General features: G+C 54.8%; 3 protein-coding genes and 1 long non-coding RNA gene across 14 annotated transcripts; 1 reads left to right on the top strand and 3 right to left on the bottom strand.

Moving 5' to 3' along the window:
- Window positions 1–116: 116 nt before the first annotated feature.
- Window positions 117–9,890, bottom strand: EPN3 (epsin 3). Of its 4 annotated transcripts, XM_030506085.1 has the most exons (10): window positions 9,576–9,851; window positions 6,329–6,974; window positions 5,842–5,960; window positions 4,370–4,450; window positions 3,993–4,100; window positions 3,800–3,884; window positions 3,255–3,563; window positions 2,318–2,428; window positions 1,812–2,033; window positions 117–1,005 (listed from the first exon to the last, which is right to left on the bottom strand). In XM_030506085.1, exons 2-10 carry the CDS (start codon window positions 6,897–6,899, stop codon window positions 686–688), a joined length of 1,926 nt encoding a protein of 641 aa, XP_030361945.1. In that variant the 5' UTR covers window positions 6,900–6,974; window positions 9,576–9,851; the 3' UTR covers window positions 117–685. The 4 variants fall into 4 exon arrangements, with proteins under 4 accessions (XP_030361945.1, XP_030361946.1, XP_030361947.1 ...); XM_030506086.1 differs by lacking the exon at window positions 4,370–4,450 and having other exon boundaries at window positions 9,576–9,890; XM_030506087.1 differs by lacking the exon at window positions 2,318–2,428.
- Window positions 8,148–17,787, top strand: LOC115616616. 3 transcript variants are annotated; one of them, XR_003994334.1, is made up of 4 exons: window positions 8,148–9,052; window positions 9,992–10,094; window positions 11,554–11,635; window positions 16,487–17,787. It is a non-coding gene; the product is annotated as an uncharacterized LOC115616616 (long non-coding RNA). The 3 variants fall into 3 exon arrangements; XR_003994335.1 differs by lacking the exon at window positions 16,487–17,787 and adding an exon at window positions 12,441–12,972 and having other exon boundaries at window positions 8,151–9,052; XR_003994333.1 differs by lacking the exon at window positions 16,487–17,787 and having other exon boundaries at window positions 8,154–9,052; window positions 11,554–12,972.
- MYCBPAP (MYCBP associated protein) lies at window positions 13,380–24,915 on the bottom strand. Of its 5 annotated transcripts, none has more exons than XM_030506076.1 (19): window positions 24,728–24,915; window positions 23,925–24,049; window positions 23,214–23,370; window positions 23,008–23,111; window positions 22,340–22,514; window positions 21,909–22,024; window positions 21,045–21,195; window positions 20,674–20,789; window positions 19,837–19,949; window positions 19,083–19,194; window positions 18,568–18,757; window positions 17,858–18,045; window positions 17,143–17,289; window positions 16,704–16,970; window positions 15,764–15,885; window positions 14,944–15,056; window positions 14,345–14,457; window positions 14,011–14,190; window positions 13,380–13,525 (listed from the first exon to the last, which is right to left on the bottom strand). In XM_030506076.1, the coding sequence occupies exons 1-19, from the start codon at window positions 24,825–24,827 to the stop codon at window positions 13,421–13,423; spliced, it is 2,694 nt and encodes an 897-aa protein (XP_030361936.1). In that variant the 5' UTR covers window positions 24,828–24,915; the 3' UTR covers window positions 13,380–13,420. The 5 variants fall into 5 exon arrangements, with proteins under 5 accessions (XP_030361936.1, XP_030361938.1, XP_030361937.1 ...); XM_030506078.1 differs by having other exon boundaries at window positions 17,858–17,937; XM_030506077.1 differs by having other exon boundaries at window positions 19,083–19,191.
- Window positions 24,262–27,284, bottom strand: RSAD1 (radical S-adenosyl methionine domain containing 1). 2 transcript variants are annotated; one of them, XM_030506090.1, is made up of 9 exons: window positions 27,123–27,284; window positions 26,590–26,723; window positions 26,306–26,510; window positions 25,866–26,231; window positions 25,712–25,775; window positions 25,486–25,633; window positions 25,361–25,415; window positions 25,187–25,284; window positions 24,262–25,115 (listed from the first exon to the last, which is right to left on the bottom strand). In XM_030506090.1, exons 1-9 carry the CDS (start codon window positions 27,273–27,275, stop codon window positions 24,935–24,937), a joined length of 1,404 nt encoding a protein of 467 aa, XP_030361950.1. In that variant the 5' UTR covers window positions 27,276–27,284; the 3' UTR covers window positions 24,262–24,934. The 2 variants fall into 2 exon arrangements, with proteins under 2 accessions (XP_030361950.1, XP_030361949.1); XM_030506089.1 differs by having other exon boundaries at window positions 25,712–26,231.

Below are 27,284 nucleotides of genomic sequence, written 5' to 3'. Positions count from 1 at the left end.
TCCGTCCCCCTCCGGTCCCCGCCCATCCCTGGCACCGCACGTTGTGTCCCGCAGCCCGGGTCGCGCACACCGCATCCCGCAGCCTCGGTCCCGCACACCGCATCCCGCACATCGCATCGGTCCGAGAGTTTTATTGTCTCACAGGCAGCCCCGAGCCGCCGCTCTCCAGCAGCACCGAACCACCGGCGCTCCCACCGCACACACCCCCCCCCCCCCCCCCCCGTCCCGGAGCGGTGCCCAGCAGCGTGCGGGAGGCGGCTGCTTTACCCGCAGCTCCTGCGAGGTGGGGCAGCGAGCTGGAAAAGGGGCGAGGAGCGGGGAACAACGGCCAGGGAGCGCGAACCAGCCGGGGACCGCGGGGAGCATGGAGGGGGGTCCGCAGCTCCCTCCGGTCCCCCACAGGCGCCCCCCCGGGGGTCCATCCAGCAGCGAGACCCCCATGCACGGAGCCCCCATCCTCAGCCCTTTGGACGGGCCCCCCTCGGCAGGGGAAGGGGATCCCCTCTCGTCGGTGAAGCGCGGGGCTCATGCTGCTGCTCCCCAGACGGCAGGCAGGGGGCTGGCATGGGTGGCACTGTCCCTTGCAGCTAGCGAACCGCCTGGACCCCCGAGGTCTTGGTGGGAGGAAAGGCCGGGGGGGTTTGTAACAGCGGGGAAGGGGCGAGAGTCTGTTTGTCCATAGGATTCAGAGGAAGGGGTTGAGCCCCCCCGGAGCGGGCGGCGGGGCCGGGGCTCCGCTCAGCGGCAGTAACGGCTGCGGCAGGTTGCCGGGGAGTTCAGGGAAGGTGCCAGCCTGCGGGAAGGCACTGGCGGATGCGGGGAGGGCAGCGGCGGTGGTGGGGATGCTGCTGAGGGGCAGCGGGAGGGATGCGCTGTAGGTCATGGAGTTGTTGGGGAGGCCGGCGGGCAGGCTGGGCACCGGGGAGCTGGTCCGCATCTGGTTGAGCGTCGGCTTGGGCTGCTCGGAGAGGCTGAAGGGGTTGGTAGGGGACGGCGTGCTCAGACCTAGCAAGGAAATGATGGGACACGTCAGGGCAGGCAGAAGTGATCCAGAGCAGCCCTGTGGAGGAGGACTTGGGTGTGCTGGTCAATGAGAAACTGAACATGAGTGTTCAATGTGCATTCGCAGCCTAGAAACCCCACGTGTCCTGGGCTGCATTAAAAGAAGCGTGACGAGCAGGTCAAAGGAGGTGATCCTGCCCCTCTGCTCTGCTCTCATGAGACCCCACTTGGAGTACTGTGCACAGTTCCAGCGTCCGCAGCATAAGAAGGACATGGAGCTGTTGGAGCATATCCAGAGAAGGCCATGAGGATAAGGGGACTCGAGCACCTCCCATATGAAGAAAGGCTGAGAAAGTTGGGGCTGTTCAGCCTGGAGAAGCTGCATGGAGACCTCAGAGCAGCTTCCAGTATCCAAAGGGAGCTACAAGGATGCTGGAGAGGGACTACAGTGATAGGACAAGGGGGAATGGGTTTAAACTTAAACAGGGGACGTTCAGGCTAGATATAAGGAAGACGTTCTTTACTGTGAGGGTGGTGAGGCGCTGGCACAGGTTGCCCAGAGAAGTGGTGAATGCTCCATCCCTGGCAGTGTTCAAGGCCAGGTTGGACAGAGCTTTGGGTGACATGGCCTAGTGTGAGGCATCCCTGCCCCTGGCAGGGGGTCTGAACTAGATGATCTTAAGGTCCTTTCCAACCCAAACCTATGATTCTATGCCATTCCCAGCCCTTCTCTTCCTCCCCCAAACATCTCTCTGCCCAGTACAATGAGGCTCCCAGCCAGCAGCTCCCACCACAGCACCAGCACCTACCCGAGAGAAAGGGGTTGCGTGTCTTGGAGGCCGGTGTAGGTGCGACCAGGGAGTCCAGGTTAACCAGGGAGGAGGCGGCGGGGCCGAGGAAGGCCTCGGGGGTTTTACAGTCCTTCCGCTCCTTGCTGGATTCGGGCAGGGAGTCAGCCAGGTTGGTGAGGTCGAAGCTCTTCGTCCCATCCTGCCTGGTGCTGGGGAACAGGTCACCGAAGGGGTCCAGCTCTAGGGCAGAGGGGAAGATGAGCCGCATGAGACAGCCGGGAGACACTGAGAGTGATGGTCCCCCTGTCACCACACCAGGCAGCTAATAGATCTATCCCCTTGGCTATGGGACAGCCCAAGCCCATGGCACGCACGGTTGCAGATGGGAACAAGCTTTGGCCACACCAGCAAGCAGCCACGCACAGCCCGGCCGGCCCTGGAGCTGCCTCTCTTCCAATGGGCAGGGGCAGGTCACTGTCCCCAACCTGCCCCAAATCAGCCCCTGCTGCTCCCCCGGCTCTTACCAACGGGGCTGTTGGACTTGGCCGAGGAGGGCGGCTGCGAGGGGTCCTGCTCCGGTGGCTCAGCAGGCTCGGGCGGCTTTGCAAAGAGGTCGAAAGCGTCCCCCCCTGGAGCTGGGGGGAAGAGGTGAGACTCAAGGAGGGGAGCAAGCGGGGAGGTGAGAGGCAGGAGATGTACGGGCAGGAGAGAGGCAGGGGCGGCTGCCTGCAGGGAGACAGAGAAGAGGGCGTGCGGTGGGGGGCACGGGGCTGCGGGTCAGGAATGTGCATTGGCCCACGGTGGGGGCTAAGATGAGCCAGACCATTGGGGATCATTGCAGACCAAGGCAGCCCCACACTGCTTGCAGCCATCCCCCCAGCAGCAGGCGGGTCCCTTTCCCAGCCGCAGTGGGGACAGGTCTGCAGCAATGCTTTAACAACCAGCACTTGGCCCCAGGCCGGGTTCTGCTCTCCTCCCCAGCGCTGAAGCTGGGGAGCTCCACGGGGCCGGAGGAAGCACCAAGAGGAAGCACCAAGGAGGAACTGAGAGTGGGTTTGAGCTCTGAAACACAGGCTGCTCCTGCAACCGCTCCCTCATCTGCAATGCAGCAACCGCTCTGTCCCAGCAGGGCACATGGTGCTGCTTTGGGGTGACCAGGTATCACCAGGGGGGAAACACACACACTATCACCCCGCTGCTGCTATCCGCTCCCATGGGAGGGCTCTGTTAACTGTGCCATGTTCATTAAAGCAGCCTATTCTGTACAGAGAGAAAGCCTATAAGTTCATTGAAGTGTCCAAGATGCCAAGGGGTGAGCAGAGGTCCTGCTGCGGGGCAGGAGAGCAGGGAGGGTGTTTGCAGAGCTGGCTATGGGAGGAATGGGAGAGCACCCCGGGATCGCAGGAGGGCCAAAGCTGCCCATAGTCCCCAGCAAAGCCAAAAGCCAGTCAAGCCTCTTACCAGGGTTAGGAGGTTGCTCGGCCACCGGGGCCCAAGGGTCGGTAGCTGGTGCAGGACCAGAGCCCTGGGCAGGAGGGGACGCCGTCACCCAGGGGTCCGCAGCAGGGAAGCCAGAAGACAAGGGCGCCTTCCCCCAGGGGTCGGAGGCTGCCGTGGTGCTGGGGGGGAAATCCCAGGGCCCGGCAGAGCTTTGCTGGGATGGGGCGCTCGCCTGCGACAGGGGCTCCCCACCAGCGGCTGGGACCGGCACCCAGGGGTCAGGAGCACCGGCCCAGGCAGAGGCTGCCGGCTCCGCTTTGGGTTTCATATCTGAAAGAAGAAGGGAAGCTGTGGAACAATGCAGGGTACAGAGGGATGCTGAGCAGTGGGGATGTGCCCGGGGACCATGGCTTTCAGCAGCATCACCCAGGCATGAAACGGACCGGGCAGCAGAGAGAGAAGAAACAAAAGGTCCTTTCTGCTGAGTTACTGGGGGGGGACTGGGTTTCTGGGACTGGCAAGGGACAGGTTTCTGCCGCTGTCCCAAGCCTGCAAGGTGCCCCTACCTGGCATATCCCATGGGTCAGCAGACGTGTGGCTGGAGGGGGCTGCTGCTGGCCCAAATATATCTGCCAGCTCCAGGATAGAGGACTGCAAACAGAAAGGGAATTAAGAGATGAGGGCAGGCCTACGGGATCACCCCAGCTTCCCCCAGCCCCGAGGCTAGCTGTGTGACCATCCAAACCCCCAGCGCTGTACCTGGCTTTTCTTCATCTTATCTTCTTCCTCCTCTTCCTCCCTGCCCTGGGCAGTCTCCTCCACGGCTCTCTGCAGCAGGGAGTTCTCCCCTTGCCAAGCCCTCACCTCCTGCAGCAACAAGAGATGAGTCCATGAGCTCCAGCCCTGCATCCAGCACCTTCTCCAGGAGACAGACCAGCACAGGAGCTGCCACCGCATCCCCGAAAAGTCCCAGCATCCGAGCAGAGGGCTCCTCTGGGAGCGAGCTCAGCAGACAGCCCACAGCAGCAAAAGCAAAGCGGGCAGCGGAGCGAGGCAGCGTTTTGGGCTCCAGCACCCCAGAGAGAAGCCCAAAGCGCAAGGAGAGAGGAGCGCCCGGAGCTGCGGGGCACAGGTACCTTCTCGTGCTCCTCTTTGCTCAGCGCGAGCGCTAGCTGCAATTGCCTTTCTTCATCTGTACTGGAAATTGGAAGTGGCTTCTGCCAACAGAGGAAATGGGGTGACATTTCAGCTTGCCCTCAGCTCGCAGGAATGCTCCGAGGTCCCTGTCCTCACCACTGCCTCTTGCAGTGCCTGCACACCATCTCTGTGCCCATATAGTGGCTTCGCTTGCGGACTCCCAGCCCAGTGCCTCTGTGCTTGTGACCCAGCTCCTAATCAGGCTCTCCTGCAGCCACTGCCCCAGCTCCTTCCCCTGCCCCTGCATCTAGGCTGGGACGACCCTCAATTAGGCAGGGAGGTTTTCAGGGACTCAATGCAGTCAGCAGAGAAGGGATTGATGAGGCATCCCCTCACTACGGCAGCCTGCTGGGAAGGAGGGTTTGTGATGCCTTAACTTGGGAATCCTGCCCAGCCCTGCTCTGCTGGGGAATAAGCACCCAGACCTGAGGCAGATTTGAGGGAGAGGCTGTCCCCATACTGCCATGGCAGCCCTGATCACTGCTTGTGATGCTTGTCCAGCATGGGATCGGCTGGGAATGGTGTCCCTGGTGTGGCTCTGCATGCCTGTACAAGCGTGTGTGAGCGTGCACACATGTGTGCGCAGCCCAGATGGACTCCAACAGGCAGTGCTTTCGAGAGCGTGTTCCTACAGTGCTCATCGCAGCAGCATGTGGAAGCTATAAATACTCCAATTCCAGGACAAAAATAGGGATATACACTCTGCTCCATCTCCAAAACAGCCTCCATCGGGCAGGGAAGACAGGCAGCAGCAAGAGCTGTCTCCAAAGCATGTCCCCTGCATGGCAGGACCAAGCTCATGGTGCTCAGTGTCAGCCTGGGTTAGGGGGGACACCCATAACAGCTCACTTGCTGCCTGCTACATCCCTGCTTGGCTTCTCCTGGTGCTGTTTTCCAGGGCTTCTTCTAGCCTGGTTTGAAAGGACTAAGCCCCATTGAGCCTCCAGCCCAGTGCACAGCCCTGGGGACGCTGCTGTCCCCCCACCCACCACACAAACCACAGCACTGGGCAAGACATCGCCCCTAAAACCTCTGAGGGAAGGCAAGAGAAATGGGGGAGCTTAGACCAGAAGCCCTCAGCAGAAGAGGGCAGCCAGGTTTGGGGAGGGTCATGGTGAATCCAGACCCTCAAGCTCACCCTGGGGTCTAGGATGGGTCTCAGCCTGGTGCTGTCCCTGTCAGTATGAGGACAGGGAGCAGGGACAGCCATTGCCTTCGTCTGCCTGCCGGCCATTCTGGATGCCGGGCACAGTGCGAGCAGCCTGGTGCAGTTGCAGGTGCATGCACCGGCCTCGGGCAGCCCCCGAAATCCTTCCTCCTCCCAGGGAAACAACCCACCATGCCCACAGACAAGGCAAGGTGCTGGGAAATGCCCATCCTCTGTGTCTCAGGGCAGGCAGAGCCCTCCTACCTTCTCTGCCTCCTCCCGACTCATGGCCAGCGCAAGCTGTAGCTGCAGCTCCTCCTCACCCGTCGTCTGGGGCCTCGCTTGCTCCAGGTCAGAGGCGAACCGTGGGGACGAGGATGATGCTGGAAGATAAAGGAGAAAAAGGGGAATGAGTGGCATCAGGACTGGTGTATACTGGGGGGCACATCAGCAGCCTCCTCCTGGCCCCCATCCCAATGCCCGCAGCTCCACAACGTGGCTTCCCCAGGGGATGTAGCCCCACATTAGAGCTCCCTACCATGAACAAGCGATGGTTTTAAGGCTCAAGGCACAACCAGCTGCCACCACTGCTGGGTTCACCACTGGCACAGCCAAACCTCTGCCCATGGCACAGGCTAGAAGATGGAGGTGGGCTTCACCACCACTACCACCCCAAAAGGTGAAGAGGAGTGATGGGCACAAGGCTGATGCAAACCAAACGCACTGGGACACCCACCCCAGCAACACTCACAGTTAAAGGAGGAGGGTGAGCCCCGTGCCCGGCCGTAGTCTTCGCCATAGGGTGATGCACGGCGCCCATAGGCGACCTGGTGGCTGCCGCTGCCCATGCCCTCGAGGGCCATGCGCTCCTTGGTCTGCAGCGCGTGCGCCCGCTCCTGCTTCAGCCGCTCCTCGTCCTTCAGCAGCGCCATCACCTGCTTCACCTTCTCCCGGATGTTGATGCCCTGGTCCTTGCCGTCACGATCCACGTACTGGAAGTCCTTCAGCGTCTGGATGGTGTAGAGGTTCTCCCGGCACTGGTGGGTCACCTTCTCGGAGCCGGTTTTGATGAGGTAGTCCAGGAGGGTGAGGGCTTTGTAGACGTGACGCCAGTTCTTGCCGCTGTCATTCAGCCGCCGCCAGATCATGCCCATGACCTCGGCGAAGGCCACGGTGTTGAAGGTGAGGTCGGCGATCTCTGACATCAGAGAGCTGGGGGGTCCCCAGGGATCATTGGAGGTGGCCTCCCGCACCTTGATCTCTGCCTCTGAGTAGTTGTGCACGATGTTCTTCACCTGCCGGCGCAGCGCCGAGGTCGTCATGGCTGCGGGGTGCCTGGCAGCGGGCAGGGATGATGGAGAAAGGATAAGCACTCACAGCCGCAGCCTCACAGGTTCCTGCAGCAGGGAACAGGGACACAGAGACCTCAGCATCACCCAAGCCCGTCCCCAGAACACTCAGCTGATACCTGGGACACTTCTCAAGGTGGAAGTGCCCATCATCAGGCTATGAGGTGCACCCACTGGGCTGCCACCGCTCGCTAACCTGAAGCCACACAGGATGCAGGATGCTCAATGGGAAATAAACCCCTCATAGCAAGCTGATCCCCAGCACTGCAGAGCCGCCAAGAGATTTGGCTCCAGATACAGCAACATTTGGAGGAGATTTTACCCTGCACTTCTGCTTCTAAAAGTAACCACCTGAAAATGGCAGCTCCCTCCTCCAGATCCCAGCTGCCTCAGCACGAACCGTCCCGGCAAAGCTGGTTGCAGGCCCCCAGCCCTCGCACCAGCCAGGGGCTCCCCTGATGCTCCATCTGCGGCTGTATGTGGGCCCCACTCGCCCCAGCCATCACGCCAAGGCTCTCAGTTACACCAAGGATGCATTGTGGTAAACCAAAACCTTGCTGTGAGTCAGAGCCTGCCACAACTGACCAGCCTGGCAGCCGTTTGAGTGGGTTTTCCCAGCAAACTCAGTAATTCTGCTTCCGTGAGATGCTGTGGGTACAGAAGCATGTGCTGCTGCAGGGTGGTGAATTTGGGATGCTATCCTCCTGCACCAGGATGGATAACACAACCCTCCTCTCCCAAAAACCCTGAGCTGCCTCGGGGCCTTCTCTGCACCCAGATCCATGGCCAGGGCAGTAGGGGCTGGTGTAGCCAGGAGCTTTCCTGCTTCCTCCCCAGGAGGCAATGCCCGTCCTTGGGATGCGCTGCACCCGACCTGATCCAAAACGACGTGGGTCAGTCTGGACCCATCTTCCCACCACAACTGTGTCCCCTGTTCTGTCCTAGTCCTAATCCTCACCTTCTCCCTGCACAGTGGGAAGACACCATTTCCCCTCAGTTTGTAAGAACACCAAGCAAAGCCAGGAGGCAGAGGCTGCCCGGAGCTGCCTTGCCCTCAGCAGGGCCGCACTGCAGGGCCAGGGAGCGGGGCTGCTCCCAGAGTTCCCACTGCGGCTGCTACAAAACTCACTGGCAATGTGCTCCCCATCTAAGATAACACTCGCAGGCAGAGGAATATCTCCCCTGTGCAGCAGTGCCTGCACACAACTATACAGCATCCATCCCACCACCCCTCTCGGTGCCGGTACCTCCCTGGACCGCAGCTGCTGCACCATGTTCAGCCCTCTCCCGGATCAGGACACCAGAGCAGGTCCGGGACCATGCTAACATGCCCATAAGCCACGCACGGCGCCCGCCACGCTCCCGCACAACCCGTGCGACCGGTCCAGCACCTCCTGCTGCCGTGGGCCAGCGGCCAGGAGCCCCATGGCTGCGCCGGCAACGTCTCTTGTGAGTCAGAGAGGAGCCTGGCACCACCACGCCGAAGTTTCTCTCCAGACACTTCCCTGCATCGATTCCCTTTCGCAATGCAGCCTGTCACCGTGGCCTTTGGATCCTGCCGGGACAGCCGGCGCTGCGGATGGACACGCTATTGCCTGCCTGGCAAAGGAACGCTTTCGGGACAAGGGCAACGACACAGCAAAGTCCTCAGGGACTTGGCTCCATGCTCTGCTTTCCACCAACACCCAGGCGGGAGATAAAGTCGTGTTTTCCAAAGGTGCCACTGGCCCAGCAAACACCATCACTCCTCCTCTGGGGCAGGATGATCCCTCCTGCCTCCAACAGGTTTCCTGGCAGGATAAACCCCAGGGCCAGCACGATGGGCTCCAGCACTGCTTGTCCTGGCCAGAGACCTGACCCCAGCTGGACTTTGCCCACCATGAATGAGATGGCCCAGGAAGTCTGAATGGGAAGAGATGGGAAGCAGGGGCAGGGAGGGGAGCAGCGGGGCCCTGGTTGAGCACTGCCAGTGGCGTTAAGAGCAGCGGGGATTATCAAACACAATATCTCCCCCCCCCCGCCTGGAATATAAAGGCAGTGAAACAGAAGCTGTGCGGGAGATAAGGCAGCAGCACCCAGCAGCTCATATGGAATTACTGCAGTGACCTTGAGCGAGAGGCTGCCAGGTGGGAGAAGGACACAGGGGTGCGGGGACAGGTCCCCCATCACCCCGCGGCCCGGCCGGGGGACTGCGGACCTGCAGCGGGGGGGGCGCGAGGAGCAACACGGAGGGGAGCAGAAGGGGATGGTGGGGAGGAGAGCGCAGAGGGGCAGGCGGGGGGAGCCCGGGAGCGGGGGGATTACAGCCTCCTCCATCCCCGATCAGGTGCGGGGCTAGGAGGAGCAGCGCCCGCCATGGAGGGAGCGGCGGGGGAAGGCTCCTGGCAGAGCCCTCGGCCCGGCTCCCGGGGCCGCATCGCACCCGCACCCGCACCCGCCGCGGGGCCCCGAGCCCGGTCCGGGAGGCACCGCAACCAGCGGGGCCCGGCATTCCCCGGCCCAACGCAGCCCGCGATGCTCCGGCGTCCAGAACCTTCCTCTTCCTCCTCCTCCTCCTCCTCCTCCTCCTCCTCCTCCTCCTCCTCCTCCTCTTCCCCCCTCCTCCCCCGTCCCCGCAGCCCGGCTGACGGGGGGCGCAGCCCCGCTTACCTGCGCGGAGCGGAGCGCGGCCCCGCCGAGCCGGTGGCGGAGCCGGAGCTGGTGCCGGTGTGAGCGGGCTGGAGGCGGCCGCAGCCCGCCCGCTGCCTGCTGCGAGCTGCCGGGCTGGCTGGGCAGGTCCCGGCGGCAGGTCCCGGCTTAACCCCTTCGGGGCCGCCCGAGCCCCGGCCCGGCTCCCTCCCGGGCACCGGCAGAGGCGCTCAGCCCGCCCCGGCGCGGCGCAGCGCGGTGCGGAACCGGCCGCGGGGGATGCGGCGCCGAGCCCCTGCCCCGCCGCATGCGGGAGGCGGGGATGCTGTAAGTGCTCAGTCACTGCCCCTCGCTGGCAGCCGCCCAGGCGCCGCTCGCTGCTGCTTGCTTTGCTTTATTTTAATGATTTTTGCCCTCCCCATCCCCCTTATTTTTAGACAGAAATCAACGGTCCCGGGCTCGGAAGCGGCTCCGAGGGATGCCGACCCTCCCCACGGCGCAGCTCCCGCGCTGGTACCCAAGGCCACGGCTGCAATTTGGGTTTGTTGCATTTTTAATTTATACGGGGTTTTTTTTTTCCTGGGATCTAAATTTGGAGCGGATTCTTCCCCTGCTCTGAGCAGCTCCCGGAGCCTGGCTGGGGGAAGAGAGGGAGGCATCAGATGACATGACAAAATAAGTCATGTCTCTCGATCGTTTCAATGCCACCCCCTCTCTCCCGGCCTCTGCCTTCCATTTTAATCACTGACAGGCCTTCAAGTATTATGGATATATATAATCTTTTTAATATCACTGACATTTTCCATAATGAAAAGCATCTCCTGAGTGCGGAGACATTCTGGAGGGGGAGCGTGGCTTCCTGCGATGCTCCTGCCATGCAGACCTGGGACTCATCTTGCCCCGGGCGCTGAAGGTCCTGCCTTGGGCAGCAGGCGGAAGGCAGCAGCGGGGGGGCCGCTGCCTCTGGGAGCTGTGTAGATCACATCAGAGCGTGCATCTAGTCCCAATCTCAGCTGCAGCATCCAAACCATCCTCCAGGTCACCCTGGAGCACATCCCAGCTTGGACAGTGGGAGGCTTTCTTCATGGTTGCCTCAGATCCAGGCATTCCTCCATTCCCAATGCTCACAGTTCACCTGTGTCAGGCAGCCAAAGCAGCCAGATTGCCTCTCTTAGAGCGTTATTTTCTAATGAGCAAAGGGGGGGTCAACACCCTACAATCCGCAGATATAGGGTTTGCTTTGATAGAGAGCTCATGACTCTACCATAGCCACAGAGCCCTATGCAGGCTCTAAAGCTGATTTCCCTCAGCCCTGGCCCAAGCCAGCTGCTCACCCAGACCCCCGTTGCAACTAGAAAGCCTCTGGAAATGTGCCATCACCTTCTGCTAGCAGCATTTTCCTGGAATCCCCCTTCCCGGCCTCTCTGACAGTTATGGTGTCTTCAGGCCCTGACTCACGTGATGGGGTTGGTATGTTAACTCCCAAGGCCAGGAAGGTTGCTCACCTTGGTTGTTTAGCAAACACAAAACAAATTATTAACAATAATACAAATAATGCCCACGTTTGGGAGAGGAGAAGGAATACTCTCTGTGCCTGGCTGACAGGACTTGGCATTACTGGGACTCGATCACCCCTATGTCCTTCGAAGCGTGGGGCTGACCAGCCCTGCAGGGCTCTGCTCTAAAGGCAGGACCCAGATCTCATACCAGGCGTTTCTAAAGCTGCTGTGTGGCAGCCAGCTCTGATTCCACTGCAGTTCCAGTCATGTAACTTCCACAAATCAATGCAAAAGGAGGGGGAAAAAGGCACCTGGCTCAGAGAAAGCCACAGCAGCAGCCAGAGAGCAGAGCAATGCTGACCCTGCATGTCCCTTCCCGTGCGCTGCTCGTACCTTGTCCCTTGAGGACACTCCTGCCCCAGGCTTTAAGAGACATGGGCAATATTTATGACCAAAAACATAAAACTATTCACAGCGCTGGGGTTTGTTCTCCTTTGCAGAAGTTCTTCTGCCACTCGGCTGCCCCTGTGCCACCAGGCTCCTCCCTTGGAACGGAAGGAGATACCGGCATATTATTCCATGGTACGTGACTGACGTGAAACTCCCATCTACCTGATTTTGTATTAACAAATATCCCTGGGAACAGAGGTACACGTACAGCCTGGTTTCTATAAGGTGCACTGGAGGCATGGATCTTGTGAAGGGGTTTTGCCATCATTTAAGGCAAAGCTACTGCATAAAAGTATTCCTGCCTTTGAGACAATCACGTTGCCTCTAGAACGTGCAGACTCCCTCTTGTCTAGAAACAGATGGCTTGAGCTGTTTGAGTTGGGCATATTCACAAGCTGATAATCATCTCCAGGGAGGCAGGAGCTATTGTCAGAGCCTGTGAGACACACCCCAACTTCAGGCCTTTTTCCTTCTAATTCTCAAAATGTTGCTGAAATTCTCACTACAGGAATGCTGAGCAGAGACATTCCCTTTGTGGGTCTGCGCCCGCTAAAGTCAGAGAAGGTTCCTGGCTTCCACAGAAGCCAAAGCGCTTCCCTGCTAAGAGAAAGCATCTCAAAGCATGAGGAGCCCCACCTGGCCAGCAAAAACAAATAAGCTGTGCTTTGCCAGGAGGAAGAATATCTCCTCTCCCCAGAGACAGCACACGAGTTGAAATGAGAAAGCAAAAGGGAACAGCTCTGCAGAAGGAACAGTTATTTCACGCGTGTCAGTGTAGAGCAGCACGTGCCTGAGGCTCACACGCCTGGTGCAACCACACAGCGACGTGCAGTTTGTAACAGCGATGCTCAGCACGGATACACATCTGCTGCCTCAGAACCACAAAGGTATCACAAACCTCAATTAATAATCTAACACTGATGTCATCTCTCTGCAGGGCCAAAGCCTTTCCGGGGAATGCCGTCCAGCTGCTTTAGCAGGAAGACGGCATTTTACTGGCGTACGCCAGGTCTCTCGTGATGCCAGGTCAAGAGAGACCCTGCACCCAGTTTGCTTTGCATTGGAAACCTGCTCTGACCCAAGCCCAGATGCAGAATGTGTGACATTCCAACTTGGAATGCCTCTACAAAAAGCTCCATTCCAAAGAATGGACAAAGAAACCTGGACAGAAAGCAGTGATAAGCCCAGACACACACATAGACTGACAGAGGCAGGAAGGGTGGCTCTAACTCAAGGCCTTATCATGCTCACAGTATTTACAGTGTGAATTTCACTCATTTTAATTCAAGAGTGATTAGTCTCAGAAGGAAGCAAATGAGCTGGCTCAGAATGAGGCATGGCTACCTTGAGCTGGATGGAGAGAGATGGCAAGATCAGCACAAGAGGTAAACTCATAGATGTCAAACCAGGCAGGGTGGCACACCTCTTGGGATAGTGTGTTTTCCCAGGGATCCAGGGTACCTCCGGGAAGCCTGCTGTCAGCAAGTCCTGAGAGGAGACTGGACAAGCAGCCAGGAATATGATCAAAAATGGCATGGATTTTAGTATGCTACTGTCCTGGTACTTGAGCTCATGAGCACAAGGGACACCCTCTGCTCACTCACCCGCTAGCCAAGCGAGATCAAGAAACAGAGAGTAAGACATCTCGTGTTGACTGGCGCTTTTAAATCCTTCTTCTTTAACAGAAATGTCAGTATTTTCCAGTCTTAACGGCTTCCGAGCTGTGATATTTCTTGCCTTGTCTCTCCTTGGCAAGTGATCATCTGCAGAAGTAACAGATGATCTAGCAATCGTCTCGCATCACAGCATGTCAGAAAGGAGGCAGCCCACTACCAGTAATCACTGCATCACCTCACAAAGAAGAATCTCCACTCGATCTGTTTAAATGCGGTTATTTATTGTTTTAAAAGCCTCTTTCTAGTTACAAAGGGCTTCACTCTCCCACTTCAGAGCACCTTGTTTCTTCAGTTCCTCAAACAAAGAAACCATTTTGCTCACCATTGAATCCAACAGCCCATAAACCTGCAGCAGAAATTAACAGAAGGTTAATTGCAGTGAAAACACAGGAAGAAATCCTGGTGATGAGACTGACAGGCACAGAGATGGTGTCTCACACTGGAGCACATTAACGTATGGGCACGCACACAGAGAAGAGGCTGCCTGCTAACAGAGCCTAGCTCTAGTAATAACTTTTCTGGCTACGAAGTGTGTTTAACATTATCAGAGGTACAATTAATTCTGCTCATCCCTCAAGAGTCCACAAGCATGCTAAAGACATCCCAGATAGAAATCCCGCATGCGGCTATGGGATGGCTGGGTTTATGGTAGCAGGTTCCAGGCTGGAATAAAGGACATCTTACCTTGTGTTTCACACTTACCTCACTACAGAATTACGGACATATGTTTGGTAGCTTTCTGAGTTGATGCTTACCCCTCCCACCTAAGCTTCAGCATAAGCTGACAAGCAAAGAACCAAACCAAGATACAAGCTTTGGCCACAGACTTACTTCAATATAAAGCTTTTCCTGGTATATCCCAAACAAAACAGGGTCCACCTGCTCCCGAGGAGGTTCTGCTCCCTCTGCTCCTTCCATGGGCTGTGCTCCCCCTTTCATCTCCAGTGATGAAACGGAAGATTTAATCTTTTTCTCATCTTTTCCTCTTAACTTTCTGCTGCTTGGACGTTCCTATTGAGGGACAGACACACAAAACACCCCAACTAACACAGGTCAGAACTGTTCAGACTATTGCAAGATGCACCTCCCAGAAGCAGCACCTCATTCACTGGGTTGATCACACTGTCCCCAGCACTCAGGTTTCAACAGGCACCCCAACACACACCTCTTTCCCTGTCTTTGTTCTTCTTCTGCCTTCTCTGTCCTTCCCACCAAATGACCTTTTGTCTTCTCTCCTGCTGGTTATCCTGTCTCCTTTTACAGGTACCTTTATTTCCACTATAAAAGAAAGAATTTCAATTACTCAAAACCAACATTTTCACACCCAGAAGCCAAGCCCACTGCATCCACGCAGCGGAATTATATTACTTTTGCAATCTGTTTTCCTCTTTTTATTAATCTGACCTGTACTGCACTGAAAAACAATACTTTGAAGAGTACTTGGTTGAAATAAGGAATGAACAGTCTCAGATATGTATCAGAACAAGCCTGTAAGACAGCTTGAGGGTTTTCTGGGTTAGTCTGTGTGAAAACCATCTAAGTCTAGCTAAATTAAAAGGCTTATTTGTGTGGTGGGTTTTTTTAATGGCACCAAACCACAGATCACAATTAGTATCACACAATCTGCCATTTTTTCTGATGCATTTTCTCATAAAAGCTTTGAGGGGAAACTGCTGAAATTGTCATTTCAGTTGAAAGTCAGCACGTGTTCAGGATTTGCAACAGTCCACAGAAAGGGGTTGCTATGCTACAACTACCATTTACCTGTTTCCTCTGGAACTTCTACATAGATGTCCTTCTCGGGCAAGCCAAGCAGGGATCTCAGCTTTATAGAGTGACTCACCAGACCATCAATTGCTTCACGCCACAGCTGGAGACTGAGGAAAGTATCGGAATCAGGAGGGAGACAGCACAGCAATTGCCAGGGGCAAAGGCACCTTATAGTTAAGAGCTGCTCTGTCCAAGTAAACCAGTAGAACAGTACCCACTGTCCAGAAATCTATCCAGAGGGATGCTAAATTACCTTCTTCATGTTAGAGCCCTCTGAGGTCTCTGAGGCTTGCAAAACAATGGGCTCACATGGACCCATACATACTACTGTGAAACTAGATCTGCTCTTGAACTAGGCACATGTAAATCAGCATCAATCTGCTCTGTGTTCATCAACAGGAACCTGCATCCTTCTCATTTAGAAGGAAATAGAAGCTTGTTGATACGTTTACAGTCTGAAAGAGCTGAGCAAAGAACAGAGACTCAATACAGTTATCTGAGTAAAAGGGTAGAGAAAATTACTCAAAGGTTTTATAAATACAGACTGGAATAACCTTGCCAGAAATATTCTTGTATATTCCCCAAAATTACATGAATTTCATATTCTAAACTTATCTCCAGGGAATAAAAAAACCCCCACCATTTGGGTCCTAGACAGTTGCTATACTTAAGCTATAAAAAACCAGAGTGTAAAGAGAACTTCTAGACCTTGTATCATTATCTGCACTCTGAATGACAACGCTTGCAACACAGCTTGCTAAGGCTGTTGATCACACGATGCATTGACAAGCTTTATCTTGCAAAGGGAACGCACCAGATTTGATGCAAAAGGTCTGACTGAGTTGGCCTCTCTTGAACACACAGGTCCAGTGCTGCCTTGTTGAGCTGGGCCAGTGCTGCTTCTCGCTGCTCTTCCACAGGGATTGACTTTATAGCCTGATATGAAAGAAAACACAGGGTGTGTGGAATGCTGCTTCTCAGCCTTCATTCCCAGCCTGTGGACCCTGAGCTCAACACTATGGCTCTCTTTCTGGACACCAGTCTGAAACCAGGCTGCACTGGGCACTTACACACCCAGATCTGGCTTCCTCTATGGCTGGGATTTGGCCAAGGTGCACACATGACCCAAGAACTGGGGAGCATTCCCAGACCCCCAGTGAGCCCCTTTGCAACTTCATAGGTGTGTTGGCGAACAGGGATTCCAGCCAGAAAACCCTGAAGTAAAGATTAGTTATAAAAGTAGCAGAGAGATTTCCAAGAGACCACGCTACAGAAAAACTGGGCTGACAGAATCCAAACCACTCTTGCTTTAATCTAGGGAGGTCTGTACTTTATCCACAGCCTGTCATGAGTGCCTCCTTAGTGCTGTGATGAACAGGAAGGACTCTCCAAGGAGAGGAGCCCTTGGGGAAGCCACAGGAGGCTGTAGGATTAGCCTACCCCCTGCATTCAGTCCTGAGATGACAGAAAGCTAATGGCAGATATGCTTAAAATATCTATTACATTGTCTGGTTCTCTTTTCTTCTTCACACAACAGCCCTCAAAGTCTCTCTTGGGAATGTCTTTACAAGAGCACTGAGAGTGTGGCGAGCAGAGCTGAAGTGCTTTTCTGCAACATACATCATAAATCATCCCTAACTTGGGGCACATTGGAGGCAGACCTTTGAGTGGGCTCAAACTGCAATGTTCCTGGCTGCAGGGGAATGAAAACACCATCAGCTTGTCACTGCACTAGCGGGAACAGAGGCCACCACCTGCTTAAAGTCCTCGAAGGAAAGGTTCCATCCTGAAGGAGCTGGTTCTTCCTCCTCCACGTTCAACATTTGACTCGGAGCCCCCTCGAGTGAGTTCTTCCAACCTAGGACCTCTGTGATGCTGCTCTGAGGAGAGGGACCCTCTGCAATACTCTCCTGGTACCGCATGTCCTCCACGCTTGTCTGGCCCAAGGGCACTTTCTCCTCAGTCATGTGCTGTCTCCATAGTTCATGCAGCTGCTTTACCACTTCGTACTGATAATGCAACTGTGATAAAGGGGAAAAAGGTAAATAGTGAAATGAGCTATGACTTTCATCTACAAACCTAACTGTTAAAGCCACCATGGCAGACTATGCCAGCCTCCAAGGATGCACCAGCCCCGCTGGTCTTCCCTCCCTGCTATTTCAGTTGCGTATCCCAGCAAACAGCAAACATTACCTCGGGATTCTTCCGGTGGAACAACTCTTCCTCAGTGACATAGGCATCCACAGGAGATGGGGTGCGCTCTGGGGTCCGAATTCGGCCAAGAAGTTCCTTTATGCTCTCTTCTACTATAGCAGCACCTTCTCGAGCAGCCAGGTCACTCTGGGGCACCCCAACAAGAACAACATGTGAGAGTCCCCATGCCACATACAGACACGCAAATAAATTCACACCCATGCTAATAACCACCACATGTATATGTTATATAGGGCTCCAAGGACAAGAATAACTGCAAATATCACTAAGGAGAGCAATACTTACAACAGCTTTTCAAATAAACCCTACAAACCCTCCCCCAAACTGCACTTTTCAAAGTGCTGTGTAATTTTCAATTTATACCTTAACTGATATCACAGTGTGCGACACATAATCCCATCCCCACTAAGTAACTAGTAAATACATTACCAACAGAGCATTAATTCCTTAAAGGACCAGTGTGAACCGTTCGGGAGGCACAATCATATCTTTATTAACAACAACAGACTACAGAGTTCTTCCTTCTTTTTCTTCCCAGCAAACCTGCCGAAGTATGTGCAGGTGCTCTGTAAATCAGCTCATTCTCAACCCTAATTGCATAGCAATAAAATACCATGTCATCCACTCCCACCCTTATCCTCTATTTGCATATTAAGTTCAAAGCTCATAGTCACCCAGTTACATGCTTGGTTACCTCCAGTTTCTCTCTGAGGTCAGCCAATTTATCCTCAGACACAGCAATTCCCCAAAGGGTCACCTGCAGCACTGCTCCTCCTAATAACAGAGGATGTGTCCTGAATTCCCAGGCCTCGCTGAAAATGCCTACTCTCTCTGACTTGAAAATAAAGGAAAACTTCCTAGTTTCTCCAGGCAAAATTACACCTGAAATAAGAAAATGCATTGGTCTGCAAGAAGCCACCTGGTTAATTTGATCCTTTTCCAACCCCACCCTCTGTGTCCTTATCTCAGTACAAGACTCTTTCCCCATAGCTTAGCTGGTTATCACATTTCATCCAAATATTTTTCTCCTTCCAGATTTACTTCCAGTCACCATGTTACTGAACTGGTGTTATTTCCACTGCATGCTCCTTTTACAGCGAGCTCAGTGCTCTCTCTAGAAGATTATGCCCAGTTTGTTATCAGAAAATTATTCACTTCTCAATATTCCACCCATTTACATTCAGAGCAGGGGCAACCTCCTTTCCTTCAAAAGATCCCACGAAAGGGATCTGCCTCACACACCTCTTTAGGTGTGAGTCAGCTCTGACATGCAGGGTGGCTTCCTAACAAGAATCATCTAACAGGCTTGCTCTGCCATTAGTCAGACTCCACATCTCAGATAACTCCTGAATACGCGCTCCCTGGTCTATGTACAAAGGTCTCTGAGATGAGCAGCTCTCATACCTGGTCTGGTATCAAAGTAAAAACACTGCATCCTCTTCCCCTTGCGTTCTCTGGAGGGAATCTTCTGGGGAAGCCTCATCCAGTTATACCAGATGGCAGCTGTGCCATTATTGCTCACCATCAGGGAGCTTTCGGCTTTCTCACCAGCCAAAGTCTCAAAGGTGAGCCGGGCAGCAATGCCAATTAGATCCTACAAGGAAGAGGAAAAAGGCAAAGATAACAATTTCTACTCTTGCCTGAAGTCACACCACAAATAAGAGGCTGAGCCTTGGTAGGTGAACTTGTAAGGCAGGTCCAATAAAGTGGCCATTATACAGAGAGAGCCTGGGAATTCACACCACAGACAGAGCAACCCCTTCTGCTTCTACATCTCTCCAGAGCAAACACAGGGACACTCTATTATACTTAGAATAAATCCCCCATTCTCTGGCCCGGGGGTGACACTCATTGTACAGCTGTGACTTGGGAACTCAAGCAGGCTTAGCTTGACTAACCAACAAGAAGTGCACAATTACCCTGCAAGAAGTGGTGCAGTCGATCCAACGAGCAGGCTGGCCACAGAAAACCAAAGAGGGACCCAGTATGTCTTCTGGAGCTGCAAAGGGGTGGTCATTTAAGGAGTCACTGCTAAAGAAAACAAGAGCCAGTGTTTTCATGGAGTGAAATTCACTTTCAGAGATGGGAGAACCAGGGGCAATTTACAAGACCCTATAGAAAATAGTCCCAACTAATGTTTTCCTACACAGTCATCTCTTCAGGGACAGAGCCCTGCAGATGTGGTAAACTCCAGCTAGCTACTTATCACCATTGAGGTTCAGCCAGCCAGAATATTAAAGGATAATACCTGCCTAAGGAAGGCTGAGGGTACATGACTGAATAATGAGAGGCCCTTGGGTTGTGACTGTTACAGACAGAGAGGACAGGGGAAAAAGGGCAAATTAATGATGGAAGTGGAAGGCTGGAAAAAGACAAGCAGATGGAGGTAATTTAGAGCAGAATCCCCACCCTGCCTGATGCAAGCTCTGGAGCCACACAGAGGGAAGGGTGGAGGAAGGGCCTAAAAAAACCCTCTGGTTCTTGCTCCTTAGGCCCCAAGGCACAAAGAAACAGCTTGATTACTTAATCTGGTGGTTATAATATTAGAACATGCCTTTTATTGTGCCTCAGTGGAGACTCCTCTCCATTCCAGGTAAGAACAGCTAAGGATACCCTCATAGGTTGCTGGTGCATACCTGGAATTCTTTATTTCTGCCATGAAGTAAAACTTACTTTAGGCTCTCAGATGTCTCAGACTCTTCTGAAGTGATGAGACATGGAATAGGCTCTGTTGAGACAGATGTGAAAGGCTGCCCTTTGCCGATCACCTCCAGTCCATCCAGATCCTGGACATACAGACAAATGACCAACTCCTGATTTCTCTCTTTATATAGAAAGGAAGTTAAAATACCAGACGAATGTACCATCTGAGACAAGTAAAGCGAAGTGGAGATGTCTTGCTCCTATGATGGTTTTCAGAGCTATCCAACATATGTTCCAAAGACAGGAAGGAGCCAGTTCTGGCTCCCCCAAAATCCTAGATGACTGCATTCCCCACTACAAATGATGCATGGATGGGAAAAGTCCCCTTCACACACATTTCTCATCCCCAAAGCCAAGTTTCAGAAAGAAAAAGGTGAGGTTTGTCCAGCTTTTAAGAGGAGGGGCTACCTGCCTGCAGGAGGTTATTTCAGATGCATGTCTTCCACATGGGAAGATGGGTACCTTTATATGGGTAAAGGTGTCTTCCCTCTGCCCTGAGGCACTAAATCAAACTCCTACACCACTATTTGGCAGGTTTTTTATTGCCTAGGCCTTGGCAGCTGCATGCTGCTGGTTCAGGGTCCTATTCTGAGGCTCCTAGACCATTCCATGCAACACTTAGGGAGGGTCGACAACTCCTTCATGGTCCTTTGGAAATGTGGGAACTTCCAAGAAAAGTTCAGTGGGGATTAAGTTTTAGATTCCTGATGCTTTTTTCAGATCCAGTTCTTGGCAATTTTATGTTACTCTACAGCATCTGACAAGAGAAGAGAGATGCAAAGAATGTCCTTGATCCTCTAGTCTTACCGGCTTATAGAAATCTAGCTCCTCTAGGACAGATTTTAGCTCCTGCCGTCGATGTTTCAGGAAAAGACTCTTATCCCAGGTTAGATGGAAAGGGATCCTCTTTGGAGGCTTCAGGCCTGTGGAAATACCCACATAGGAGCTCACTGTCTACATACCCACACATCTATTAATTTCCCCCTCTGCCAAACTTTGGTCTCATGGTGTTTTAAAGAGGAGGACCGACAGATGACTGGGAAACAGCTTGTGCTGCACCTATCAGAAGGACCAACTCTAATGTGAGCCTTGTTTCTCCCATGAGTCACTGTTTCTGCTGATCCCTCCACACTTGCACCCCATTTCTGTGAAACCACCTCTCTGTGATGTTCCCTTACCCGTTTCCATCCGGACAGTGTGTGGTTTCCCCACATGAGTGACTGGCTCTGGGTAGCCACGTTCACTCTGAGTCAGTGTCATCATCAGGCCGGTGAGTTCACTTCCAATACGCTCAGGCTGGCTCCAGAACTCACTTCCTTTTCGGTAGCCCTAGGAAGGAAATCAAGGCTCCCACTGACACTTTTAGCTATTTTCACAGGGACTAGAAGCTAAGAAGAAGAAGGGGTCCAATTCTGCTTATAAGAACACTTTAGAAGTCTATAACTTAGTCCTATCACTTTCTGCAGAGCAAGCCAAAATTTCCATCAAGCTGCTGTCAAAGACAAAAGAACTTTCTTCTACTCAGTGCTATATGAAGGTTGAATGATATTAAAATAAAGCCTCACACAAATGCAAATTCTTCGATAGTGCTATAAATGTAAAATAAAATATTTTAACATAGGATACTCCCATAATCCTCCTGATACACATACCCCTTTCTCCATGGCAACCACTAAAAATCGAGCCTGAAGTTATCAGGTCTTTCTGTCTCTGGAACAGCAACTGTGGCACGTCCCCATGCCACTCCCCAGTGCCCGACAGCCTTTGGTGAGAATCATGAAATGGCACTTGCCCACGTACAGCAGTTCATAAGCAAGAAGCCAAGCACAGCACCACTTCCCTCTGACCAGTATGAATAGCACAGTTCATGGTTTCAGTTTTAAAGCCACTAAAAGCTCTGCTTGCACACGGGGCTAAAGGACTTGGAGTGGCTTTGATAAAGATCTAATGACAGGTCTTCAGGGATGTTACTCACAACACCGGTGTCTCAGCTCTTTCACAAGAACAGAGCAGTCAGGATGCAGATGAAGCGGGGCTCTCACCTTTCCAGGAAGCAGGGCAGGGAGAGTCCTGTCAATGAGGTCGCGTTCTTCCTGGATTTGCCTGTATCCCTCCGAGATGCTCATCAACAATTCATTCTCTGGCCTCTGAAGGATTCCTATATAGAAGAAACATCAAATCACTGGTGCTGCACTTATGGGCACACCCTTTAACACTGCTATTGTTCATATGTCACCCCCTTACACTGTCCCCCCCCAGATCCACTATCCTTCCTCTAACTAGAACCAGCTCACTTCCCCATAGCACCCATGCCCACCAGCACTAGCAGTGTGGGGAGCTCTGGGAACATGGAAGTAGACTGCAATGGCAATAGGATTAACCCCAGTTGGCTATGACCATCACTGTTGTGGTGCCACCAAACTCCTTCGTCTGTACACACACTGTCACAGAATGAGGCCTCAGCTTTTCTCACCTCCTATATATTTCTCCTGCTTTTTCCTGATTGCCATATTATGATACCAGTTTTGGAGAGCTTTGTGCTCTTCTGGTGGGGTCTGATGAATCTTTTTCTTCTTCTCTCTTCCATGTTTCTCTTTTAAAGCTGCTGCAGTAACATCTGGATGAGAAACCTCAATAAGATCTGCTAACTGAAGAGAAAGGAAACATTAAATTAACCTCGTCATGCACACAGGGACACCACAATGAGAATGGGAGGGGCAAGAAGAAAAGAATTCTTCAGATTGACAGTACTTTTACGTTATCACTCTGAGAGGAACAAAACCAGGGCATTAGTAACACAGAAACAATGGAAGGATTTATGTGAGTCATTCGACTCGAGCAATGGCATTGCTGCAATAGCAGCAAGCCTGACGCCATCAGCAGCAGCACATATGGAAGAGGAAGCCACTGTAATTCTTCCCTCCATGACCTCCTCCTGCACACAGGACTTCAAAACCTGCTGGTGCAGTTTGTCTGAAGGCAAAGCCCTCCCTGCAGAGTGTGACAAGGCTGGGAAAACCACACCTCAGGCCTGACCTGTTCCTGATAGGTGCTGGAAAGCATCAAAAGGTACTGTAGGCACCACACTCCACCTCCAGACAAGTGCCACACAGCAGCATTTTTGTAGCTTTACAAACTAACCCGAGTGTTTCCTCTGGCCAAGGCTTCCATCTTGAACTCCTGGAGACTTCCCAAAATGTGATGTGGGAGAATCTTTTCACAGCCATCACCAAACTGTCCCGGTCCTACAACACACACATGAAAAAACACCAACCCCAGAGCCACGTCACCAGAGCTGCGTTTAGCGAAACCAAACCCCAAAGGTAAGATGTGAAGTTTAACCCTACCACCAAAAGTCAGTGGTCCTCTGGGTGCCTTTGGGAAAGCAGGACACGCTACGAGGAAATGTGTCTCCTTCGTCTCTTTGGGTTGGTGTTTTCGAACGAAGTATTTCTTCCTAACTGAAGCTCTCCCAGCATCATGGGGAGGGCGTGGAGCATGAAGCTTCAGAAAAGAAACAGTCACAATGCCATTAGGTACATACTACTCACCTCCATTCCTTCTGACCCTTCTCAGATATACAGCCATTCAGTATAGGCTGTTCCTCCCTAGGAGGCACATTACACAACTGCGGAGATACCAGCTTAGTTATTGTCTTATTCTTATAACTGGGGAAGGGAAAAGAGTTTTAAATCACTTTCCCAATAGTTTTCTGCTGTGTCACTTGGTGGCAAGTGCTTCCACTCACGCACTTTGACCCCACGTTTGGAAAGGATGCTGTGATAGTTACTAAACAACTTCCATGTCTTATTAGACCAGAAAGTTGGAAATGTAATTTTGAGGACGCAGATGACTTATCCTCCCATTTGAAGAGGCTGTGAAGGATCAATAACTCTTTACTTTTAGCAACTGAACTGACAAGTCATAAAAAGCAGGACAAACGGAATGAGAACTCCAAGAGCGGGTTTTGCTTTAAGTAAATGGACAGCAGACTCTTGTTGAACACACTGAATAAGAGCGTCAGTAAGGCAGCCATTTCTATCAGTAGAAATACATACTTTCTCCAGGTCCTCCACCTTAATGGCAAGCGCCTGGATGTCATCTCCTTGCAGAACACATGGAACAGGCTCCGGCTCTTCTGCAATTGTTGAGGGGGGCAATTCTTGTATCTTTTCCTTCTTGTCTGAAAAACAGATGAAGAAACCTCCTCTTCAGCCTCCCGAGGAGACACCATCTTCCCCTTTCAGCCTGGTCACTCATTACTGAACTATATTTAGTTCAGTATATTTAGGGTTGGGGTTTTTTAAGGTTGCACAGTGTTAAATCCAGCATCTCTTCTAATTGGAAAAATCAAACTCTCAGAACCCACAAGGACCAAAGTGAGTCACCAGGATTTGACTGTCTCACACTTTATTCTACACATGGTACAAATACCGCCTGTGCTTCCCGCAGGTAGAACAAACTCCTGCAGTTTCCCACCCCAGCTGTAAGCACAAGCACACAGCTCCTGAGCACAACTCCAACAGCAAAACATGGATTTTCACAAGCTCTTAAATAGCAAAACAGACCTTAAATACCAACTCCCGGCCACACCGGGTGCAGGGAACCACCGGGCAGGACCCCAGCTAAGTCAAACCCACCGGGGGGCTCTGTACCCCCCTATCCTGCGGCCGCTCCAGCTGGAGTTGGGGCGCCTTTCCAGGGGGACAAACATGAGGACGATGCACAGGACGGGAGGGGAAGGGGCTGTTTGCGGCGGCTTCAACGCCGGGGATACCCAAGCCGTGCTGAGGGCACAAGCCGGGCCCGGGTCGTACCCCGGGGGGGGGGGGGGGGAAGGGGAGGTCCCGTCGGGCCGTACCCTGCGAGGTGCCGGCCAGGGTCTCCCGCCGGGTCAGGCCAGGCCGGGTCCCCCCCTGCCCCGCCGCGCCGCCCCGCCGTGCTCCGCGGCCGGACGCCATGGTAACGCCGCCGCTTCCCGCGGGCGGTGCGCAGGCGCCGGTGTCCGCCCCGCCCCGGCACCCGCACGCAGCGACCGTCGGTTGTCGTCCTGCACCACCGCCGCCGCTCACAGCGCTCGGAGCCCGGTGCGCGCCGCGCTACTTCCTCTCGGGGCCGTGCCGCCGCCCGGTGCGGGTCCCGGTGCGGGTCCCGGTGCGGTGGGGCCCCAGCGCCGCTGCAGCTGGCAGAGCAGGTCGGGCAGCAGCGAGTCCAGCACGGCCAAGCCCCGCTCCGTGCACCGCAAGCCGCTGCGGGGAAGCGTTGGCTCAGCCGCGGTACCGGACGGGATCCCCCCACCCCGGCACCCCGCGGTGCTCACCCGCCGTCCAGCACCATCCAGCCCTGCTGCTGCAGCGCCTGCCCCGGCGCCCCGAACACGGCCTCCAGGCTGAGGTGGGGGGAGAACCGGCCCCAGCGCTGCACGAGCCGGAGGAGCAGGCGTTAGCACTGGGTATTAGGGGTGCAGGGACCCTCGCCCCGGGCAGCATCTCACCTTGTGGGTGATGCCTTCGTCTGTCCGCAGCCCCAGGGCGAGCACCTCCTCCAGCCTGCAGGCACACGGAGAGATGCAGACAGTGCAGCATGAGGGGTACAGGGGGACCATGGTACTGTACTTACTGTTCCAGCGGGCTCAGCACCACCCGCTTCCCGGTGCCATGCCCCCGGCTCTGCACTGCCCGCATCCAGGCGATGGGCTCCAGCATCTGGACACGGGCTTCCCGGCTGCAGCCACCCTCACCGTGCGGCACAAACCGCCCGTGTGCCCCTGCAGCAGCAGAGGAGGGGGACAGTGAAGCTTGGGGGGCACACACAGCCATGCACACTACCAGTCACCTGCACTTACCAGGGCCCACGCCGATGTACTGCTCAGCCCGCCAGTAGGAGAGGTTGTGGGTACTGAGGGCGCCCTGTGGGAGAGTGTGGTATGGGGTGACATGGGGGCTGAGCCTGCTGCAGGGGTGGCATAGCATGGGGGGCACAGCATAGGGGCACCCCACCTTCCTTGCAAAGTTGGAGACCTCGTAGTGCCGGAAGCCAGCAGCCAGCAGCATGGTGCGGGCTGTCTGGTACATGTCAGCCAGGAGGTCCTGGGGGGGTGCAGGCAGGGCTCCCCCCCAAACTCGTGCTGCCAGTGCCGTGCCCCTCTCCAGTGTCAGCTGGTACAGGGAGATGTGGTCATCGCAGAGCCCCAGTGCCGCCTTCAGCCCTTGGGTCCAGGCACCCAGGCTCTGCCCCGGCAGCCCGAAGAGGAGGTCGATGGAGGTCCGGCCGGGGAAGAGCTGCCGTGCTGCCTCCACGGCTGCCTGTGCCTCTGCCGCTGTGTGCTCCCGGCCCAGCAGCCGCAGCTCGACGTCGTCCAGTGACTGCAGAGAGAGCACAGTGGCAGTGGGGAGTACAGGGGGGCTGTAGGGGATGGGAGGGGGAGTGCTGCTCTCACCTGGACGCCAATGGAGAGGCGGTTGACACCAGCTGCCTTGAAGCCAGCGAGCCGCGCTGTGGTGGTGGAGCTGGGGTTGGCTTCCAGAGTGACCTCGGCACCAGCGGGGAGATGGGCAGCCCCCATCACGGCCTCCAGTACCGCTGTGATGGTGCCGGGGCTGGCCAGGCTGGGGGTGCCCCCACCGAAGAACACAGAGGTGACGCTGTAGGGCAGATAATGGGGAGGCTGTAGGTGGGAACCGAAGGGTTCTGTGTCCCCCCCCGTTGTCCCCATGCACCCACCTCTTCACCCGGCTGAGCCGGAGCAGGGTTTGTGCCTCCCGCACCAGGCAGGCGCGCACGGCCGCCTCGTCCACCGCCGGCACCACGTATGTGTTGAAGTTGCAGTAGGAGCAGCGCTTGCAGCAGTAGGGCCACTGCGGGCAGGGGGTGCCATGGGGAATGGCTGCACACTCACCCCCGGGCACTCCGCTTTGGGCACACAACCCGTGGGGGCCACCCTTCATGTGCACAGCTCGGGGACCCGCTCAGCACCCCCAACACTGCACAGCAGGGGAGTCCCATGTGTGTACCATGATGTACAAGGACGGGATGGGGCCCCACGTGTGCACCCACACATGTGCAAGCCGCAAGGTCCCACTTTCACCCCCCAACCAGCGCAAGCATCGGAGTCTCATGTGTGCCCCCCACATGTGCAAGCCCCGGGGTCCCCCCCACCACGTGTGCAAGCTCCTGGGTCCCACATGCACCACCCCACGTGTGCAAACCCCGGGGTCCGTCCCCCTCCGTGTGCACTCCCGGGGTTCCCCGCTCACATGCACGTAGACCGAGGCTGCGGCGGGGGCAGCCGGTTGTGGGACCGGTCCCGGGGCCGGTTCCGAGGCAGGACCCGGTCCCGGTGCCCGTCCCGGGCCGCCCCCACCGGGCCGCGCCGCAGCCGCCGCCAGCCGCCAGCCCCGCGCCGCCATGGGCCCTGC

This window comes from Strigops habroptila, chromosome 14 (genome assembly GCF_004027225.2).
Source record: "Strigops habroptila isolate Jane chromosome 14, bStrHab1.2.pri, whole genome shotgun sequence".
NCBI lineage: Eukaryota > Metazoa > Chordata > Aves > Psittaciformes > Psittacidae > Strigops > Strigops habroptila.
Note: the sequence above shows the minus strand (reverse complement) of the source record. Positions and strands in the feature narration are given on the sequence as shown.

Excerpts from the sequence above, each read along its gene's own strand:
- EPN3 (XM_030506085.1), bottom strand. The coding sequence starts at position 6,899 with ATGACGACCTCGGCGCTGCGCCGGCAGGTGAAGAACATCGTGCACAAC. Across the intron at positions 3,564-3,799 it reads TGACCCATGGGATATGCCAG|ATATGAAACCCAAAGCGGAG; the intron begins GTAGGGGCACCT and ends TTCTTCTTTCAG. Across the intron at positions 2,429-3,254 it reads CGAGCAACCTCCTAACCCTG|CTCCAGGGGGGGACGCTTTC; the intron begins GTAAGAGGCTTG and ends TCTTCCCCCCAG.
- MYCBPAP (XM_030506075.1), bottom strand. The coding sequence starts at position 24,827 with ATGGCGTCCGGCCGCGGAGCACGGCGGGGCGGCGCGGCGGGGCAGGGG. Across the intron at positions 18,758-19,082 it reads ACTGCACCACTTCTTGCAGG|GATCTAATTGGCATTGCTGC; the intron begins GTAATTGTGCAC and ends TCTTCCTTGTAG. Across the intron at positions 16,971-17,142 it reads TCCACCGGAAGAATCCCGAG|TTGCATTATCAGTACGAAGT; the intron begins GTAATGTTTGCT and ends CCTTTATCACAG.
- RSAD1 (XM_030506089.1), bottom strand. The coding sequence starts at position 27,275 with ATGGCGGCGCGGGGCTGGCGGCTGGCGGCGGCTGCGGCGCGGCCCGGT. Across the intron at positions 26,724-27,122 it reads CAGCCTCGGTCTACGTGCAT|TGGCCCTACTGCTGCAAGCG; the intron begins GTGAGCGGGGAA and ends CCCTGCCCGCAG. Across the intron at positions 25,285-25,360 it reads ACGAAGGCATCACCCACAAG|CGCTGGGGCCGGTTCTCCCC; the intron begins GTGAGATGCTGC and ends CGGCTCGTGCAG.